Genomic DNA, 19,379 nt, shown 5'->3' on the forward strand with positions numbered 1-19,379 from the left:
CGGAATAGCCTCGCAGCCATGTTGAAAAGATAACCACGAGCCACGGCGTGCTGCGTGCCATCTGTAAACGTTAAGACAGAAAGATTGAACGCATGTTATCGTTTTATTGCTAGCTAGTGACGTGTTCCTTTAGCTGCCGCTCTCTCCTCTGGAGTAGCTGCATGTGAGGGCTGATATTTGACCTGACAAATATCAAGTCGAGTGATTTCTAGTTTGTTCTCCGTGTGATGATGGTCCCCATATGCCTGTCAGTCTGCTGAAGGCAGTGATCCTGAACAGATAGTAGCCCCGGTGGTCAGAAAGGCCGGAAGCCCAGTCTCCTCAGCTGCACCACTGCTGTGCAACATCTGGTTCTGCACCGGCGCCATTCAGGAGCCGACCTGAAGCAACCGCGCTAAAAAAAGAGCATGCACGTTAAGATTTACTGTCCATGTTGTCCAGAAATTAATGCAGTTTGAAACATCCCGAAAGAAGGAGACACAGTTAGTTTCTGCATATGGTGCTTATTATCTGCTGTAGTGGAAGGAAGATTGAAGCGGTTTCCAATAAGAGACGCCGCTGTCGTCCAGGAAATGACCCAGTCCCCGGCCTCCAGCAGGCCTAACTTCACTGCTGAGACTTGGTAGTAAATATATCAAACTATGTAGCTTGGTTCCAGCCATTCTGTCTGCACCAGGAGGATCTATAAGCACACATGCACACGGTCGGGCAATAAAACTTCCCACAGACAACTATAGCTACTGCAGTCTGAAGGTCTGCTTTATAACAAGCGGCCATGAAACACTTAAAAAATTAATTTGAATTTACAGCTGTAGAAATTGTTCCTGAACAGGAGGAGAAATCTGATCTGAATGTCTCAACCAACCGGATGATGAGAAAATACTAAGCTTACAGGCGGGGCAGCGGGGGAGGCAAGCAGAGAGAACGTTTCAAGACTATATTTCTATCTTTTTGTAAGTGGCTAATAGTGTTTGTGGCTTCCTGGCGGTAAACGATCAGCCTGGAAAGAAATAGATCCATGCGCAAACGCATTTGTGAGCCAGAGACGGCCCAGCAGGGTGACTGAGTTTTAAAATGTACACTGTATGAATAAGTACCTGTGGTGGCAGGTATGACTGCCAAAAGCTTCGACAGAGTGCGTGGCCTGATAAGACGCCTCAATCATCCCCAAATCCTGTCGCCATTAGCATAGTTGCTCCTCTGACTGCAAGCACTGCTAAATCCCTGCCCCAGACGCCCGCTGAGAGCTGCTACCTCTCCGTGTCCTCTTCCCATCCTCACTAAATGAAAGTAAACTCTGTATTTGACTGGTGCCAAGTGGAGTAAGAGTCTTGCTGCGTTAAGCCCCATTTCATTGCTGTTAAGACGAGCAGCTGTGGATCCTGTGGTCCTCAGCCCCAAGTCAGATCCAACAGGCAAATCCACACAAACATAAACCAATTGGAGAGTTTACCAATTGACAGCATGACTGAAGGAATGACTCGAACTCTTGAATAACTGTTCCACTTGTAAGATGTTTGTGCTGTCAGACTTTGTGCGCGTAGGCGTGTGTGTGTATGTGTGTGTGCGCGCATGTTTTATCTGCACATTCTGCATTACCTGGAGTGGGAAGTGCTAACTTGCTGCCAGTCTGGATGTTTTTCACTGTGTTAGCCCGCTAATGTGACTCTTGAAGTGAACAGGTCAGTTGGCTTGTGGCAGTCAGACAGGGAGACACTCTACTGAGGCCGGAAGGGAAAGTTTAGTATGTAAAGCAAGCAAGCAATTTATTTATATAGCACTTTCAGACCAGTCCAGGCTGGAAACAAAGTGCTGTATACTTGACATGGCAAAAAAAAAACCCAGTACATTAAATTAAGTTTAAAAATAATAATAAAATAAAATAATAATAATTAAAATTAAATTAAAACAATAAAACCAGCGCATTAGATTAAATTAAAGCAGGAAAATCAGGGTCAAAGCCAAGGAATAAAAATGGGTTTTAAGTAGTTCTGTCAGCATAAATCAGCGGTAATCTCGTTAAAATGACGTTAACGGTATAACTGCTCGTTAACCCGTTGACGCCATGCAGCCCCACGCACGGGGCGATCCGCAATAACTCGCTAACTGAGATTTGCGGCGTTAATGAGGTTATGGCGTTAACGTCATCTTAACGAGATTAACGCTGACAGCACTAGTTTTGAGACGTGTTTTAAAAATGGACAATGAAGGGGCCTCACTAATGTGCAGAGGCAGGTTATTCCAGAGGTTAGGAGCAGCCATAGAGAAGGCCCTGTCCCCTCTGAGCTTCCTCTTGGACCCTGGTACCTCCAGGAGCAGCTCGTCAGCTGACCTGAGAACCCGGGGGTGAGTAAGGATGGCAAGACCGTTTAAGCATTTAAAAACAAACTTTGGAATTTTAAAATGAGCTCTAAGACATACAAGCAGCCAATGGAGTGAAGCCAGGTTGGGAGTTATACGCTCTCTTTTGCAAGTTCTGGTAAACAAGGCTGAGAGTGCAACTCTCAGGATCACCTCACCGCGTTACCAAAAACATGAAAAATGAATGAAAATAACAGGAACTGCTTTTCAGCTTCCAGCAGTGATCTTGGTTTTGCTGTACGGTGGAACAGCGACGCCCGTCTCTCTCCATCATACTCAAAAGACTTGAGTACACTTCAAGCCACAGTTCTGTTCCTTTGGATTGTAGTGCTGCTTGTCCATTGAATGCTGTTTTGGAGATATCTCTGTCTGCCTTATGCTGAATAAAATAAATCTGTCAATGACACTCGCCCTAAGAGGCATTCAAACACCTCATCAGCAACCAGATATCAAATAAATGCCCAAACCTTGTTTTGAGCAGTTCTATTTAAGAACTATTTCCTTTCTGCCAAACTGCATCTGCAGATTGTATTGTTGCAGAGAAGAAGGCGCACAACTACCCATGACCAGAGGCTCATGCTTAAGACTGAGGGTGTCGGTCATAGCAGAGCCATAATGTTATCTATCTGCATGCTTATTTTGGCCGCTGGATAGCCAAATGTCCTAAATTTAATGTCTGAAGAGGGCCTTTGATCAAACTGTTGCTCTCTCAGTAAAATGCTGATGGCGTGAAGGATGTGATCTGCAGACACCTGATGTCCCCTCTCTCGCATACTTACACCTTTCTCCTCCCAGTCATTAATGTCGGTGTCAGTTCCTCCATTTCTGTTCCTTCACTGGTGTAACTTCTGCTGCACACTGGATTTTCACTCAGAAAAGCAGCACAACACTGCAGCTATGGCAAGAAAAAACATAGTTATCCTTTATTTATCCAAGTAAAAGTCTCACTGAGATTCAAATCTCTTTTCTAAGAGAGACCTGGCCAAGAGGGCAATTTGAGAGGTCTCCACCTTCAGCCTGCTGATGTTTGTAGAAAGTTCATGAGCTGGTTGAGTAAGAAAATGGTTTCGGTTGAGCCTGTGTTGACTTTGAATTACCAGGTCAAAAGGTTTGGAGGCATTTCTAAAATAATAACTCCGGCACGTGGGTATCGTACACGTAGATGAGGCTACAAAGAGACACTTGTTGATTGTGCTTTCAGGAAAACCTATGAGGCAATTTGAAGGCTTAACACACATCCTGCAATATAAACGTGAACTCTTTGCACACCCTTAACTCCAACCTTATGTCACAAGCAGCACACAGAAACTGGCTAACGCGCATGTAACCAAAGAAAAGCATCCAGGCTTTGCATCATTTGAACAACCTGAAGTGCAGAAGGAAAGAGAAGCAGCAGTGTAAATAATTCCTCATGCTCTGCACTACGAGAGACAACAGTGCTGGCTGCCAGCCCCTCCGACTCGGAGGCTTTTTGCTGTATTCATCATGCCGAGACGATGCTGAAGCAGCCTGGATGAGATTACGTCTCACTCTCTAGCCCTCTCCGCTGATTTGAGGATGCTTAAACTTTGACCTGTTAAGCAGGGGTACACCAAGCCAGTGTTTGGTGATTTTGCACTTCTTCGCCACTTAACAATTCTCCCGCTCTGCTGTGCTGAAAGGGCTGTAATATTCTGACACAGCAACAGGAAGTGAAGATAAATTATTCAGAAGAGGGGTGACCTGCTGGCTCTTGGCCTACCTGGGCTCTTATCAAGCATGCATTCTCACAGCCGCCTCTCTCGGTAAAACTAGATGCAAACACACACAGATACACACTCTCCAGCTCACATGAGCAAGCACTTGTGCGCCTCGCCTTCTGTGAAAGAAATTAGGAGAGTTCATGCAGCACAGATGGAAGGTAGAGCTGGGTCAGAGATGGATCGATACTGCAGGACTAACATGGCTGTGGCAGATTTACAGATTAGCCACTTCAGAAGAAACCCATGCTTCAGAGCCATCCTGGCCCTCATCAATATGCAAACTTCAGCTGTTAGCTTCTTAGCCTAACTCTGGTTTAGGAGGCATTTTTCAAGGTTACTGCAAACAGCAGACTAAGAAGTGTTTGGGAAGTCATGAATACATGCACGGTGTTAGGGTTTTGGACCACGTGTGGGCAGCGTGTGGGGGCGAGAAAGCATCAGTGTAACAACTTGATTAAATCATCCATTAATTCAATTATAGGACTAAAATAGACTGATAAGCCAAATTTGGGGCCTTGCAGCTGGGTGCCATTTTTCTTTATATATTGGGACAAATGGAAGACACTGTAAAGCTCTTCCTTAATCTCTGTTGCTCTTATCAACTTTAAATGAATAAACAGCATTTCTGTGTGTGTTTGTGTCACATGGCTGCATGTGCTGTGGCTAAATTATACACAAAGCAAACACAGGTTACAAATGCAGATGACGAGCTAGCAAAAGAATCCACGTTAGGAAGGAGCCGATGTTGCCTTGCTGTTAGCTCTGGATGGAGCTGTGCTGTCTAACTCCCTCTCTGTGTCTCCCTCTCCAGGGATGACCTTTTTCGTGTGGAGCTGGACACCACTGCAGGAGATGAGATGTTTTACAACAAGGTAAGCACCTTCTTAGCAGACACACATAGCAGTTACAGCCTTTTAGGTGCGCACGTCACTTGTCTTCAAGCTGGAAAATGTCATTTTCCACGAGAGAAATGCCAGGCTAAGCAGCAGTATTTATCCGTGTTTCATTTCATTTATAGAAAAGAACGTGGGAGTCAAATAAGAACGACATCCGGATCTGCAGGATGAAGGGCAAACATGAGGTGAGATGGCGTCTGTCTGTCTTAATCATGCTGCAGAGTCTAAACATCCAACAGATTCAGACTAACTTTAGTCATGTTTGTGTCCACCTGATTTATCTGCATCCAGTAATTCTCCTTTTAGGTCTGATTTTGTCTCCACTCCCTCCTGGGCAAAATATCCGGCTCTTGAGCCGATAAATGTACCGCCATGTTTTCCAGCTCGACACTAAGCCTGCAGACCTGAGTACTGTGTGTTTGGAGAGGTTTTTTTGCTAAAAGCTGCTCACTGTGCCAGAGAACAGCACCGAGCAGACGAGTGACACTTGACCGAAACAGTGGACAAGAAAATCAAAAGTACCCACTTAAAGACACAATAAATCTCAGTGGAACAGCAGAATCAGGTGGCTCGGTCATTTTTAGAAGACTCTGTCACGTATAAATCATGTTGACATGATTTGATCACAGCAGCTGAAACGGCTCAATCGCTTTTCCAAACAACAGTAGCTCGTAATCCATAAAATCCGTAAAGGGATGATATTAAAAATGGATTTTATTGCTCTGTATGAACTATAAACGATTGTAGCTGAAGGAGACTTTGGACATGCCTGGTTGGTGGATAGAAACTTGATCCTGAAGAAAGTAAAAGGATTTCATTTTGCATTTCTCTGTTTTTCACCACTTTTTTTCATATTCTCTGAACTGTTTATCGTTTCATTTCGTCATTTGCATTTGCGGTAAATTGGAGTGAGTGGTGTCTCTCTGCAGCTTGAGTTGTTTTGCAGCACATGTGAGCTGCGCAGTGGCACAAAGTCAGTAAAAAGCTGTTTAAATCAATCAGCTTCCTTTGAAAAATCCTTCAGCAAGGCTTCAGTTACACTGTCTCTGCACACACATGTGCACACATGGGCACACGCTTTGCTCTCCTAAATTATGGCACATGTTTTACCTTTTTTGCCTGGAGCCTTGGTTTCTCTGTGCCAGTCATCTGATTGTCAGCCCTGCTGGCGCAGCCTTAAGAAGGAGGGCTGTGACCACATGTTATTGTCCCTGCTCATCCAAGCCGTCACTCACGAGCAAACATGCACATCGATCGGAAGAGCACGCCTACTCCTGCCAACGTTAAACTCATCCCACCGTCGTGAGTTAGGCCTGCAGTCTGTGCCCTCGGAAAATGCAGGTGGGCGTCAGGAAGCCGAGGCCGTGAGGAGGGATGGGGTAAAATGTCCCTGCAGCCGGCGGCAGCCCACGCCTGAATACCTCTTATATCTCCGGCACACACACTCAGTCCTTGCTGCTGCTGTCTGCCGCACACAAACATCACGTATTCAGTGTCTGCGTGTGTGGGTGTATGCAGCTGTGATGGTTGTGGTTGACAGGGGAAACATGGGCTCTGTCCCCTCCAGGCACACAAAAAAATGACTTATTTAACACAGTGAGAGAACACCTGACATTAAATCTGTGTGAGACATCGCCAGACAGAAGCACAAGGGAGAATAGAGGGACAGAGACAAAAAGCTCGGCACAGAGAAAGGAGGGGGCGAGTGTGGGTCCCTGTTGGCCGGCCCTGCGGAGAGCCGTGGGGCTGACTGAGATATGAAAGGTCTTCTTGCCCCTAATGACTGTGCTGCCTGGTAATGCTGTGAGTCACACGGCAATGTGAGGAAGATAAGAACACTGCCAGGTCCTCTCAGTCAGCTCTCTGGGCTCAGATGCATTTGAAAAGACGTGCGTGTGTGTGCGCGTTTGTGTGTCTGTGTGATTGCATCCAATCATGCACTCACTCCCTGACGGTACATCTTATATTTGCTGTTAAAATATGACTTGAACACAATTATTTTCATTCGTAATTACACTGAAAACAGTACAATGAACATTTTTAATTAACCTCTGACAGTATTAACAAAGATGCAACATTTTGAAGGTTTTTCTTTTTGAACATATTACATATTCAATTTTCTGTTTTCTGCCAAAATTAAGTACAATTATTATAATCATTTATATTTAAAATGCATTTTAAAAAATTCTATAATTTTTTAACCATGCAGAGGCTGCTTTACTGCCTAAGTAATGATATGAAGATATAGCAAAACCACTAACCAAACACGAAATAATTTGGGGCAAACCAAGAGCTTGATAAAGAAAATAGCAGCAGTATTTTTACAGTAAATGAAAACACCCATCCATAATATTTTCTTCCACTTATCTAGATCAGTGTCTTAGGGGGCCGGAGCCCATCCCAGCTGTCATAGAGAGAGAGGCCGAGTGTATCCCGTACAGGTCACCAGGGCTAACACCTGCAGCCAAATTAGAATCACCAGTTAACCTAACTCCATGCACGTCTGTGGGAGTACCTGGAGAAAAGCCTTGCAGACACAGGAGAACATGCAAACTCCTGGATTTGAACCAAGGAGGTGACGGTGCTAACCACTGCACCTGCATGGCGTCCACCTGAGAGATCATTTATTGATAAAGTATCTCCATCTGAATTAGCATCGTTAAATACTGTGAAGTCCTATACACACTGTGTGAGTTTGGGCTGTCCCACACAGAAGACGACCAAGAGTCATGATGACATCTTCAGCCTTTGCAACCAAAATTCCCACCGTGTCACCGTGTTTGACTCTGTGTCTGTCGCTTTGACGCAGAAAAAGGAAAGTCTAGTTGTGTTGGGGTAGCAAAAGCTGTTTTACCGTTGTGTCCTTCAGCTGTTGAAACCACGCCGGTCGAGGAGGAGGAACGTGGAAGCATATAGTGCAGGAGTAACGGCGGTGTGTTGTAACCCATCATTTACAGCATTAAACCTGATGTCCTACCACAGTATATCGATGCCTCTGGACTGCAATAAAACTAATATATACTGCTGAACTCGCACAGTGGTCACATGAACATGAATTCTTTTGGAAACTATTCTCATAAAGTCCACATCCTACGTGAACCTGCATGTCAAAATACGGAGAAATAAACAGATCTTTACATGTAAACATGCAGAATGGAGTCCCTGTGAAGAGCCAAAGTGGGAACACGTTTTCGGGATTGCATTTGATAAAATAGATAAACGGACACACAGAACAGGAAGACTTTCCCAGGATGTCCTCCAGCCACAGCGGAAACCCAAATTATTGGCTCACAGTCATCAGACTATAGCTGCTGGACTATTAAACTTAAATAACGTAAATAATTACAGCTGGTGTGCAATTGTGTGTTTTCTGCTTCATTCATTATGACTTTATTGAGCTGAAGGGCTGCCTGGAAAATTTGGGGATTTTTAGATTCTGCAAGGCGGCTTTTGAGATCAGACAATTATGTTATTTAAAATGCACATATGATGCCACGATGATGATAAAATGTGCATCACAGTATCAATATGATCTTATATCGGTGTCTGCAGTGTTTACTGAAGCACTTTTGCACTTGATTGCATCAGACCGCCGCGGGCGCGTTTCTTACCCCCTGTTGCCGTTTTGATTATCATGCTGGAGGTCAAGGAGGATGCCTGAATATTTAACAAAAGAAGAGCCATTTCATGCATTAATGCATTCGCATGGACACGGTGCAGAGGTTTGGGTAAACATGGATGAGGGATCATCAGCAACACTGTAAATCCTGTACATTTATGCACGCCGTACTTTAAAGTCTCTCTCTACTGCACCTTCCCTCCGCCTCACATTTCTTTCTCTTTCTCTTTGTCTCTGTGGCTGCAGAGGCAGATAGAAGAGCGCGGTGCTGGAGGACTGTTGCTGCACCTTTGCTGGCAGCACGACAGGCCTTCTACACTAGATGTCATGCCTCTTATCACGAGTGCTGTCATGCTATCCAACAGCACACATTGTTGGCTCAGTTTGGTTCAGTGTGAACAACCACAGGCAGCATAACGAGGAGGTCTTCTCACCGCCGTTACGGTGCGAAAGGACCTTTTGTTTCTCACCTACCCGTACAGGAGCACAATCAGGACTATGTTGTTTTACGTGCCTCCCTTATCCTCTCCCCCACACTGGTTCCCCTCCTTCTCTCCTCCACTTCACCTCCTGAAAATGTCCCGTTCTGCTCGGGGGGACGGTTGTGTCAGATGTGATACATTCGCCACCTCATAATTGGTTTTGTAATTAAATGTTTCTGCTTGGTTGATCGCAAAGGACATAGTATCTCCCTAATTAGGCTGAAAATTCAATATCCTAATCCTTTCACCTTTTTTCTTTTCCCGTGTTGACCAAACTGCTGTCGATGAATGCAACAGTCGGCCTTGTTGTCACTCACTGCATATTCTACCCACATTAGATTTTCCTTTGTCCGCGCTTTCCGCTGTCTCTTTATCTCGCTCGTATTTGCCCTTTTGATTGTCTCTCGCTGCCATTCGCTCTCCTTATTTCCCTGTTTCATTTCTCTCCTCACAAAAGCAAAGCGCACGAGAGAGAGCGAGCACGATGTTGTGGGTGAGACGCTCCCCAGAGGTGGCTCTGTGCCAGCGTATCAGGCTGTGGCAGCATGGGCATGTAGACGCAAACAAAGGCAATACTATATAGTAGATGCTTAAAGAGCGGCCAGGCATCATTATAAGCAGCACTTAGCAAGATTGTTTGATCAATATTGTGTTGATCGTGCTCTCAGAGGAGCTCTGGGTTTGCAGTCGTCCGACCGTTTCTGTGTAGAATCATCACGAGATGTGGTTTTATTGCTTTTTCCCAGCTTAAAACACTCCAGGTGGAGTCACCGTCATCTTTTTTTTCCCAACTGGCCAATGTCTCGTGTTTCTGTGTATTTTGATTGTACTCAGCGTCCCAGGCCCCACACGGTACTGTGGACTGGATTCACTCGAGCTCATCACCAAACGTAGGACTTTTTAGGGTCAAAGACTGTGAATATGAAGAAAAGAAGGCTTCGTGGGGCCTTTGATTTTCATGATGTTTGCAGCATACAGAATCACATTTAATTAGAATAATCTGGTTTACGTGATCGTTTACTCAGCAGGTCTGCAGCTGGAGAGCTGTGCAAAGGTGATCCAGGTTAAGTGCTACGGTCAAAGATTGAAAAGTGTATGTGTGTGTGTGTGCTCGGACGACCCGGCGAGCTGTAGGTTTTACTACGGTTCGGCTCGCTCTCTGCTCATTTATTCTTGTATCTCTATCATCTCACTTCTTCGTCCTGCTTGTGCGTGCTGTTTGTTTGTGGCCTGTGGTGTGTTCAGTCAGAATTACCATCAAACGCTGAAGAAGGGCTTCAGAGGGATGCGGATTAGCTTTAACATGCTGAGTAAGACCGCAGCACTCTGAACAGCACAGTGCTGCTAATTTGGTACCGCTGTTAATTTATCCTCCGCCCACATGCACACAAACATATACACACACTTTGTTCCTGCCACGAAGAGTCACTCTGTTTCCAGTCAGAATCGTGCATCGGGGATTTTTCTGGAAATGACAGACCTGTTGTTAATGAGTGGGGAAGAGGGTTCGCCAAGGCTTTGTGTGCGTGTGTGTGTGTGAGTGTATTGTGTATACAGTATATGTGTGTGGGTGAGTTCTGGCTCAATGGCGGCTCTTGGCAGAGCAGCGCTCTCTTCTCCCTGGTTGCTAACATCAGGGGACCAGCCAGGCATGTAATGGAAACTTTGGAGATTTAGAGGAGCAGCTTGCTAAATACGACCCCCTGATGTACTGCCTTAGATGGCTCCCATTGTACAAAACATTACTAAACCGGGTCATCGTGATAACTTATTATATTTTATGGGACTATGAAAACTGCTGTGGTTGCTCCTAAAACAGGAAAATGAGCAGAATATTTTACAACCCTTACCTGTTTTGTATTTTGGTTCGAGCAAAGATAGGAATCTTTATTGTAGCTGGAGGTAAAACACCTTGTTCTTGAAGTTTGGAGTAAAGAGTGATCGTTAGGAAAAAAAACTCTGAGCTGAGGTTTATGCCGAGTGAAAAGGTTGTTATCATCGAAGACTGAGGGCTGAGTTCTGGACAATAGATGAAAAGCACATGCTGAAGGTGGAGCCTCCTCGGTTTTAATGGTGCTTGTTGTTGTGTTGCTGTGGATCCTCTGTGTGTGATTGCTTACATTTATTTTAAAGCTGGTGGATGTGCATATTTCTGTGTCTCTGAGGAAGAGGTTAGCTGTGCAGTGGGAAATGCACTTGCTCTGTCATCGTCTGCAGCGTACAGCTAGCCTGGCTAACATCTGCTTCAAGAGCGAGGAACTGATTAAACCCTGCTGTCTGCCAGCATCTAGTTGATATAAATGTACATTTGCATATGCAAACATGTGCAAACACTTGTGCAGCATCTCTTGGTAGCTTTCCACACTCTCTTTTTTTCTCATTCCTCTGTAAATTTATCCCTTCATTGACAATTACGACAATTACAATTACGTTGCACCGAGGCATGTGCTCCTGTGTAACTCATCTGTGCTGCAGATTAATTTTTCAGAGCACAGGCAGCTCTGCCGCTGTCAGTAAGAGGAGCAGGAGAAGGAGGAGGAAGAGGAGGAGGAGGGCTGCAGTCGTCTGGGTCTCGGGAAGGCTTGCCAGCCAGCACAGGTGGCGTTTTGCCTGGATTCTACCCAGGGAGAGGGGATGCACAGAAAAGGGGAGGAGGCATCAGACCGTACAGCACATGGGTTTATATATGATTGTTTAATTCACAGCATGATCCTTTATAATAGGTTTGTTTTTTTTTATTTTAATGTGGAGCCCACAGTAAAACCTTAATCCTGCTGCTGCCTGAATTGGGCTTTGAATAAAAAAAGACTCGTATCTGGAGTGCCAAATGACTCCCTGGAATAGATGAATGGGGATTAATAAAATGCATGTGTGCAGCACAGGATGAGTTTGGATGATGTCTGTAAAGTGCAGAACTGAACAGTTAAAATGTTATAAACCTTGTTTTATTCTAAAGTCATGAAATCCTTAATGTTATCTGAACATCCACTGCCAAGTGAACACATTTGTGCAGCGGTTTGGCTCTTCTGAGTATTCGCTCCCATCTCCGAGATGCTGGCAGGGGGACTGGGTTGTTATTAAGAGTGCTTCATCTGGCTTTGTGATTACAGCTCTGACCAAGCTGACAGACTGCAGCCCCACCGACAAACAGCATGCAAATGATTCTCACACACGAGCCTGCATCTGTGCTGTGATTCTGATGCACGCACACACAAACGTACTCGTTACATGTGTACTTAACTATATGCATCACGCAACACTCTGCGTGTGTGGGAGTGACACGCACACGCCCGCACGTACTGTGACAGTCGCACTTCTGTTTGTCACATAGCGGCGCAACCATTAGAAATTTGCACCTTGCGCTCGACTCACTTTATGCGCTCACGCCGTTCACGTTCACGTGGAAACACTTCCTGCTTTCCTGTTTCTTTCTTCCCGCTGAAAGACGAGATCCCTGCGGGGAGAGAAGGGGAAAGGTGGGGGAGAGGGTGGAGCATCTGGAATAACACTCAGCCGTCTCTCATATCACTGCTTTCCCTCTGATTTCTTTCACACACATATGTTGGGTATCTTGTGGGGACATCTAATTGACATGATGCTTTCCCTAGCCCCTTACCTTAACCCTAATCATCAAAAATGAATGCCTAACCCTAACCCTTAGCCTAAACCTAACCGTAAACCAACTGGAACCCTGACACTAAAACCACATTTTCAGCCTCAAAAATGCCTTCAAACTCGTGGGGACTAGGATTTTGGTCCCCATAAGGACTGGTGGTCCCCACAAGTATAGTAAACATACCATTTTTGGTCCCCACAAAGATATGAATACACACACACACACATACACGCACACACACACCACTTTTATTTCATCTCTGCTCCTCTTTCCATCAACATTAATGTGGGCGGTGGTCTTGAAGTAGACCCCATCTGGTGTGTGTGTGTGTGTGTGTGTGTGTGTGTGTGTGGCAGAGCTGGTGCCATCGTGGCTGGGACAGTAGTGTGCTGGGTTGGGGGTTGCTGGCTGCTGTGTATCAGTGATCTACTGTACATCACCATTCACTCTGCGTACTCGGGCGGCTGTGCAAGTGCAAATTGCTGTCAGTCCCTTTTGACTTTTACAGTTAAAGGTCACATCTGAAATTTGTGCTTAGCAACCGTGGATGGAAAAATTCCTTCAGGAAATCAGAACATAAAATCATGATTTTCAGGCTCATGCGCTGCCCTGTGTCGTCTTACAGATTTGTTTTGTGTGCAGTGAAAAGAGTTTCAACAAAATCCTTTCTTATAAATGAATAATCTTAGTTAAGGAGCGTAATAGTGCGTGGGTGGCATAATCAAATATAGCTAAATTACCTCAACTAAATGTGCTCATTATGTGCAATGACACTTTTCAAAATCATATATATGATTTTATATATTAGATTCTAATTATTGATTTATATCTGTTTAATTTTGCAGCTATTGAGTTTGATCACCTTTATATTGCTCAGTAGCTTGATCTATAATAATGCAATTAATCTCTAAAATAATAAGCAAATAGTATGGAGGGTGAGGTGCAATGATTGCATTCAAAATATGAAGCTGAAAGCAGCAGAACATGGAAATTAATAAAGTACTCGGGTATTAGTGAGTAGGTGAGCAGAAAGATTAGAAAAGTGTTTCCAGTAATTAAATTAGAAGGAAGTTAAAAAAATAAATAAAGCTGCTCGTTCACCTAAATGCTGCAGGAAAGAGAGTGAAGTCTGCACAGTAGCTAACACATAAGCTAACCTGTACAGTTACAGATCTGTGATTAAAATAGGTATCAATCAGAAATGAATAAATGATTACGCTTAAAGTAATCAATAAGCTGTTGAGATATAAGGTATGATATATAGATATACAGTATGTTTAACATGACAGACATGGCTGAAACAAATAGATGCACTTTACTGGTACATGAGGTCAAATTGAAAACTAAAAATATTAATAAACAGCCTTCTAATGAGCTAAAGATGATCGATAACATGCTTTAACAGTAAATGAAGAAACATTTTTAGTAGCACAGGATAAATGAATAAAATAGCTAACAGTAACAACACAGTATATGTGTGGAGACACCAACATTTATCTGTATTTGGGACTGTGGGGCAAAAGCAGTCATTATGGTGGTGCTGAACTCACGACTGTTCAAAGAATGAAAATGTGACTTGCTGTTATTTACTCATTACACACACTTCATGTATTGAGAAATTAGCCTTAAATCTGCCGCTTGTTCTAAAATCCTAAGGCTGCTTTGGATTACCCTCCGTCAATCAACTGCTGTGTGTATGCGTGCACGTGTGCATGCATGTGTGAAGAGGGTAGACGCCTCAAGTCTCTGCAGGCTACGTTCAGACTGTATCACTGTGATTGACAGCAGTAATGGTGTGATAATTCCACACATCAGGCAGCTGAAAAGCTTCATTTCACAGAGCGGTTTGGCTAATCAGCGTCTGAAAAATAAAGGTTTTTTTTCTATTTGCGCCATCATCTGTTCCTCAGACTCACCCCTCCTGCATATCAAGCCTATTCTCTGTATTTCTGTCTTTCACTCGTGCAGGATGAATGCCGTAACTTCATCAAAGTGCTGCTCAGCAGAAACGGAGGCTTGTTTTTGTGCGGAACCAACGCCTTCAACCCGCTGTGTGCCAACTACACTGTAAGTAAACCCAGGGCAGGTGATCGCAGCCGCCCTACACCACCACCAGCGAGCGGTCGAGCGCCTCTTGATAAATAATGTCTATTTTTACAAAAGAGCCTCCTTCCTATAGATCAATTAGTGCACTTGTTCAGGTGAGAACGTACAGCTTCATTAGAGCTGTTTGTCAAGCAGTTGAGTCAGTGCCGACTGCCTCCCCAGGAGTTATTTATCCTTGTTGTCTGGCAGCTCCAGCGCCTCGTTTTCCTGAGATACAACAGTTGTTATTTCTCGGCGGTTAAACTTTGTGGTCTGCCGAGCTTGTTATCATTGAGAGTCAGAGACAGAAAATCAAGAAGAACACAAAGAGGGGAAAAGAGGGAGAGGAGCGTATTCACAGAGTAAGGCTGCTGAGACGTGACTTGTTGCGGTAAAGAGAGAAAAGCAATGCCACAGATGGAGGCGGAATCTAAAAGATGCCAGAGTTCGAGCTACAACTGTAAGCGTTGACTAGCCAAAATGTTTTCTGAATATTTCTCCAGCTCTGTCCCACAGCACATTTGTCAGACTCTGAAGGCTTGTATCCATCAAGCAGCAAGTCGCCAGAATCCTCCACCGTGCAGGGAGCGCGCTCCACTTCTTAGCCTATCCCTGTCTCGCTCAATTACAGTAACCGTTTTAAACTTGCAGAAGAAGAAAAAAAACTGCACATAAATATTAATCATCGACTGGGGTGATTTCACATCATTCCGCAGCGATATTAAACGAGGAACGAAGGCAGTGGAGTCGGAGGGAGAAAGAGAGAGAGAGAAAAAAATCCTTTCACTATCAAAGGCTTTCTCAGATAAGTGTTATTTTCAGTCTCTCACATTTCAAACACGGTGCAACAGTGGAACACTGAGACGTACTTGCCCCATTATCTGTCAGCCGCTAATGACATTCTACAACAGCGTATACCTCACCTGTCTCTGCCTGATAGGCTGTCATTTTCTCTGGGGACTAGTTAGTGATGCTAGCTACTGTTTTATTTATAGCAGGGTTTTAATGAAATGACACCTATAAATTATTTCATTTCAAACAGCCGATGAGAGCTGAAGTCTTCCAAATCTGCTGCTCTCTTCAAATAGTTGCTTGCGGCGACCTTTAAACGGTTTGTGTTTGTGTAATTGATAGTGAAAGAATAACAGAGATTTTATTACATGAGCTGCCAATTTTATTGAAATGTACACGTGTGGACGTGGATGCATAGATGTGTGTGCGTGTGTGTGTGCGTTATTTATGGATGAAAATGGGACTCTCTTGTTGTTTGCTGCTGTGCCTAATTGCCTCCAGTGAATCATTAGTTTGCACTTATGGTAACACTCCCTAATTGCCATTCTCTTGTGGTTTGTTTTCATGGTGCTGCTGTAGATGTATTCATATTGTTTGGAGTACCCAGATTGATGCATGCATCTAATTGTGTTTGTGTGTGTGTGATTTAACAGGGAGACACTCTGGAGATGCTGGGAGACACAGTCAGTGGGATGGCCCGGTGTCCCTATGACCCCAAACACGCCAACGTAGCTCTGGTTGCAGGTACGACACACGGTTTGTTTAGCCTGTGCTGTCACACAATGAGGAACTGTGCAATGTCATCAAAAGATATTTTTGTCCCTTGAGCAGAACAAAAGAGAGCTGCAGCGTTTCCTCAGCTTCAGTTTACCTCGCTGTGTTTGAACTTGTTCATTAATAATCAATACTGTGTCTGAAACTGTTCAGATCCTTATCTGATATTAGCTGGTAGTAAAAAAACGAATGTTATTTTTGTGTGGGCGTGTTGAAAAGTTGCAATTACATTGTTGACTGGTCAGTCACATCGTGTTTATAATGCAGCGCATAAAAGGTTACATTAACTCCAGCTTCACTGTTTATGATGGTGCTTTGGCAGACGATCCAACTCACCGGCTGTTTTTATGTGTGTGTGTGTCTGTGTGTGTGTGTGCATCAGAGGGGAATCTGTTTACGGCCACAGTGACGGACTTCCTGGCCATCGACGCGGTGATCTACCGTAGCCTCGGGGACAGTCCTGCTCTGCGCACTGTGAAGCACGACTCCAAGTGGTTTAGAGGTACCTGCAGACACGTGTGCGTGTGTGTGTGTGGACGCTTTGAGTGGGAGTGTTCGTTTGTGTGCCGTCAAGCATAGTTATGTCGGCGCAGCGCGCTCAGCATCACACCTGCTGTTGATGTTAATGTGAGTCTGATGGCTGGAGTTTGTGTCCACATTACTTAGCAGCACGTGGATCGATGCATCTGCTGGTAGAACAGGTCTGAGTCAGCAGACAGCTAGCTGTACACAGAGCTGCCTCTTTCACAGAATCACCCATAATACACAGTGTCCAACCAAACGTTTGTCCCCCCGGGCCTGCAACAGGATCTCAAAGTTTTACTTTATCCTTGTATATTTTTGTTGGCTCAGGGGGAAAGGAAGCTCATTTTAATAACTTTATATGCTGCTGTGATAATACAGCAGAATCTGTTAGTAGACCTAATCTAAACCTGTAAAAATCCTCAGTTTTTAACCATTTAAAGTGCCTCATGAATCTAATACATAGATTATTATTATTATTTTCTACCCAAAAAGATTTGAGTAGAAACTTTTTTGCACTGTGGTGCTGCCTCTTTGCTGTCAGCCGATGCACATGTCAATCAAAAAAGCCGCAGATCCACCATAAATTATACCTGTGATGACAGCATCGCTGGCACAGTAGCTGTGTTCTCAACAAGCTCGTTGTGTATTCATTATTCACAGCCATGCTCCTAAATACACGCTACATTTGGCACATGTGTATGTTTATTCGAGCATGCAGGTAAAATGCTTCCACCGTTGAGCCCGTCATGCCCCTTCACCGCCGTGTGCAGCATCGTCTGCTTCCTTTGACGTGACACGTTTGACTGAAAAACGCTGCGTGCACTTGTTGGTGACTTTGACTGCTGGAAACAAGCGGGCCAATCACAGTGCATGACAGCTTTTTTCACAGACTGCGACTTTTGTTATTCGTTGACACGCCAGATCCTACAGTTATTTTACAGTTCGAATATTCGAGAGTAAGACACTTTGCATTTCCAGTGCTATTAGGAACCTTCTTCCGTAAAAATACAGAGTGTGATTGGTGGACACTGTCAACGGACTGAGTGGACCTGCCAATCACATTGCCCGAGCCCCTGGTCTTAATGCTCACGCAGGTTTTAGAAGGTCCCAGGCACGCCTGCCTCGTTCCTCGGAAGCACGAGGGAGTCATAATGTGCTTATTGTTTGCTGTGAAATCCCCTTTCACCATGTAATGAAATTAAGCATGGCTGTTGCCTCTTTCTCACTGCCCCCATGTCGCTCGGTTGCTGTGGGAATTAATGATGCGTTTGCAAATAGAAATGCTGTTTTGTTATACTCGTTCTCGCCTATACTTCATGAAACCTGTCCTCTCCGTGCACCACTCCTGCACACGTCGCCTTTCTTGTTTGTTTCTCTGAGTGTTTCTTTCTCTTACAACACAGAGCCGTATTTCGTCAGTGCCGTGGAGTGGGGACCTCACATCTACTTCTTCTTCAGAGAGATAGCCATGGAGTTCAATTACCTGGAGAAGGTAAAGAAGTCATTGCGAAGGAAATATATTCTCCCCCCCTGCTGAGCTCTCTCACATTACCTTGAGGTCCATTCACAGCATCTTTTAAAAAGAACTGTAGAGAAATGTGGGAATCTATCATTAGAATACAAGCATGAAGAGAGCTGCAGGTCTAGTATCTCTCTGTTACAAACTGCGATGACCTTTCACCTTTGTATTTGTTTACGTGCATATCTAACGCAACAAGTCATGTTATTAACATTAACGCGTTAGATATGCCAGACAACATAACTTCTGACTTGATATATTTCTTACCCCCAGAGCAGTAGCTGTATCTTTATTAAAAAGAAAAATAAATAAATATAAACCTGTTTCTTTAATAAATTAGCAATTCACTTTTGGGGAGTGTTTGCAAAAGGTCCCTGGCTGCAACATGTTCACAGAGAGCAGAGTAAATTGATACTTAAGCAGCATCGCTATTGTGTGTTCAAAGAAGCAATTTTGAGATGCACTGACATTTTCATGAATAATTGATATTAGATTTAGCATTATAAAACAATGATCTGTCAAAAAAGGGTTTCCACATTGCAAATAGCATGCAAATGACTCTTCAGAGATCGCCCAGAGTTAAAAAGAGCTTTTTAATATGCAGTTTTCAAGATGAAACCTCAGGAAATATTAACTGCCCAGCTTTGGAGTCATTGGAGATATATGCAAGTTCTGTATAGTAAGTATCATATTCTGTGCTCGCGGCTCCTCGCAGGTGGTGGTGTCACGTGTTGCCCGGGTATGCAAGCGCGATCAAGGCGGGTCTCAGCGTGTCCTGGAGAAGCAGTGGACGTCGTTCTTAAAGGCCCGTCTGAACTGCTCCGTGCCCGGCGATTCCCACTTCTACTTTAACCTGCTCCACTCCACCAGCCCCATCATCAGGATGCACGGCAGGGACATCATCCTGGGGGTGTTCTCCACACCAGCCAACAGGTACCTGCACAAACAGGAGACTCTCTCTCACACAG

General features: G+C 44.4%; 1 protein-coding gene across 1 annotated transcript in view; it reads left to right on the top strand.

Annotated features, from left to right (window-relative positions):
- The window catches only part of sema6bb (sema domain, transmembrane domain (TM), and cytoplasmic domain, (semaphorin) 6Bb), a 127,794-nt gene that overhangs the window by 60,018 nt on the left and 48,397 nt on the right, over positions 1-19,379 (top strand). Inside the window, exons 4-10 of the mRNA XM_063466141.2 lie at positions 4,915-4,975; positions 5,122-5,184; positions 14,685-14,783; positions 16,247-16,337; positions 16,750-16,869; positions 18,296-18,384; positions 19,127-19,344. Of these exons, the coding sequence (XP_063322211.1) occupies positions 4,915-4,975; positions 5,122-5,184; positions 14,685-14,783; positions 16,247-16,337; positions 16,750-16,869; positions 18,296-18,384; positions 19,127-19,344 (741 nt within the window). The remainder of the gene's footprint in view (positions 1-4,914; positions 4,976-5,121; positions 5,185-14,684; positions 14,784-16,246; positions 16,338-16,749; positions 16,870-18,295; positions 18,385-19,126; positions 19,345-19,379) is intronic.

The sequence above is a fragment of the Pelmatolapia mariae genome, linkage group LG23, assembly GCF_036321145.2.
Source record: "Pelmatolapia mariae isolate MD_Pm_ZW linkage group LG23, Pm_UMD_F_2, whole genome shotgun sequence".
In the NCBI taxonomy this organism is placed as follows: Eukaryota; Metazoa; Chordata; class Actinopteri; order Cichliformes; family Cichlidae; genus Pelmatolapia; species Pelmatolapia mariae.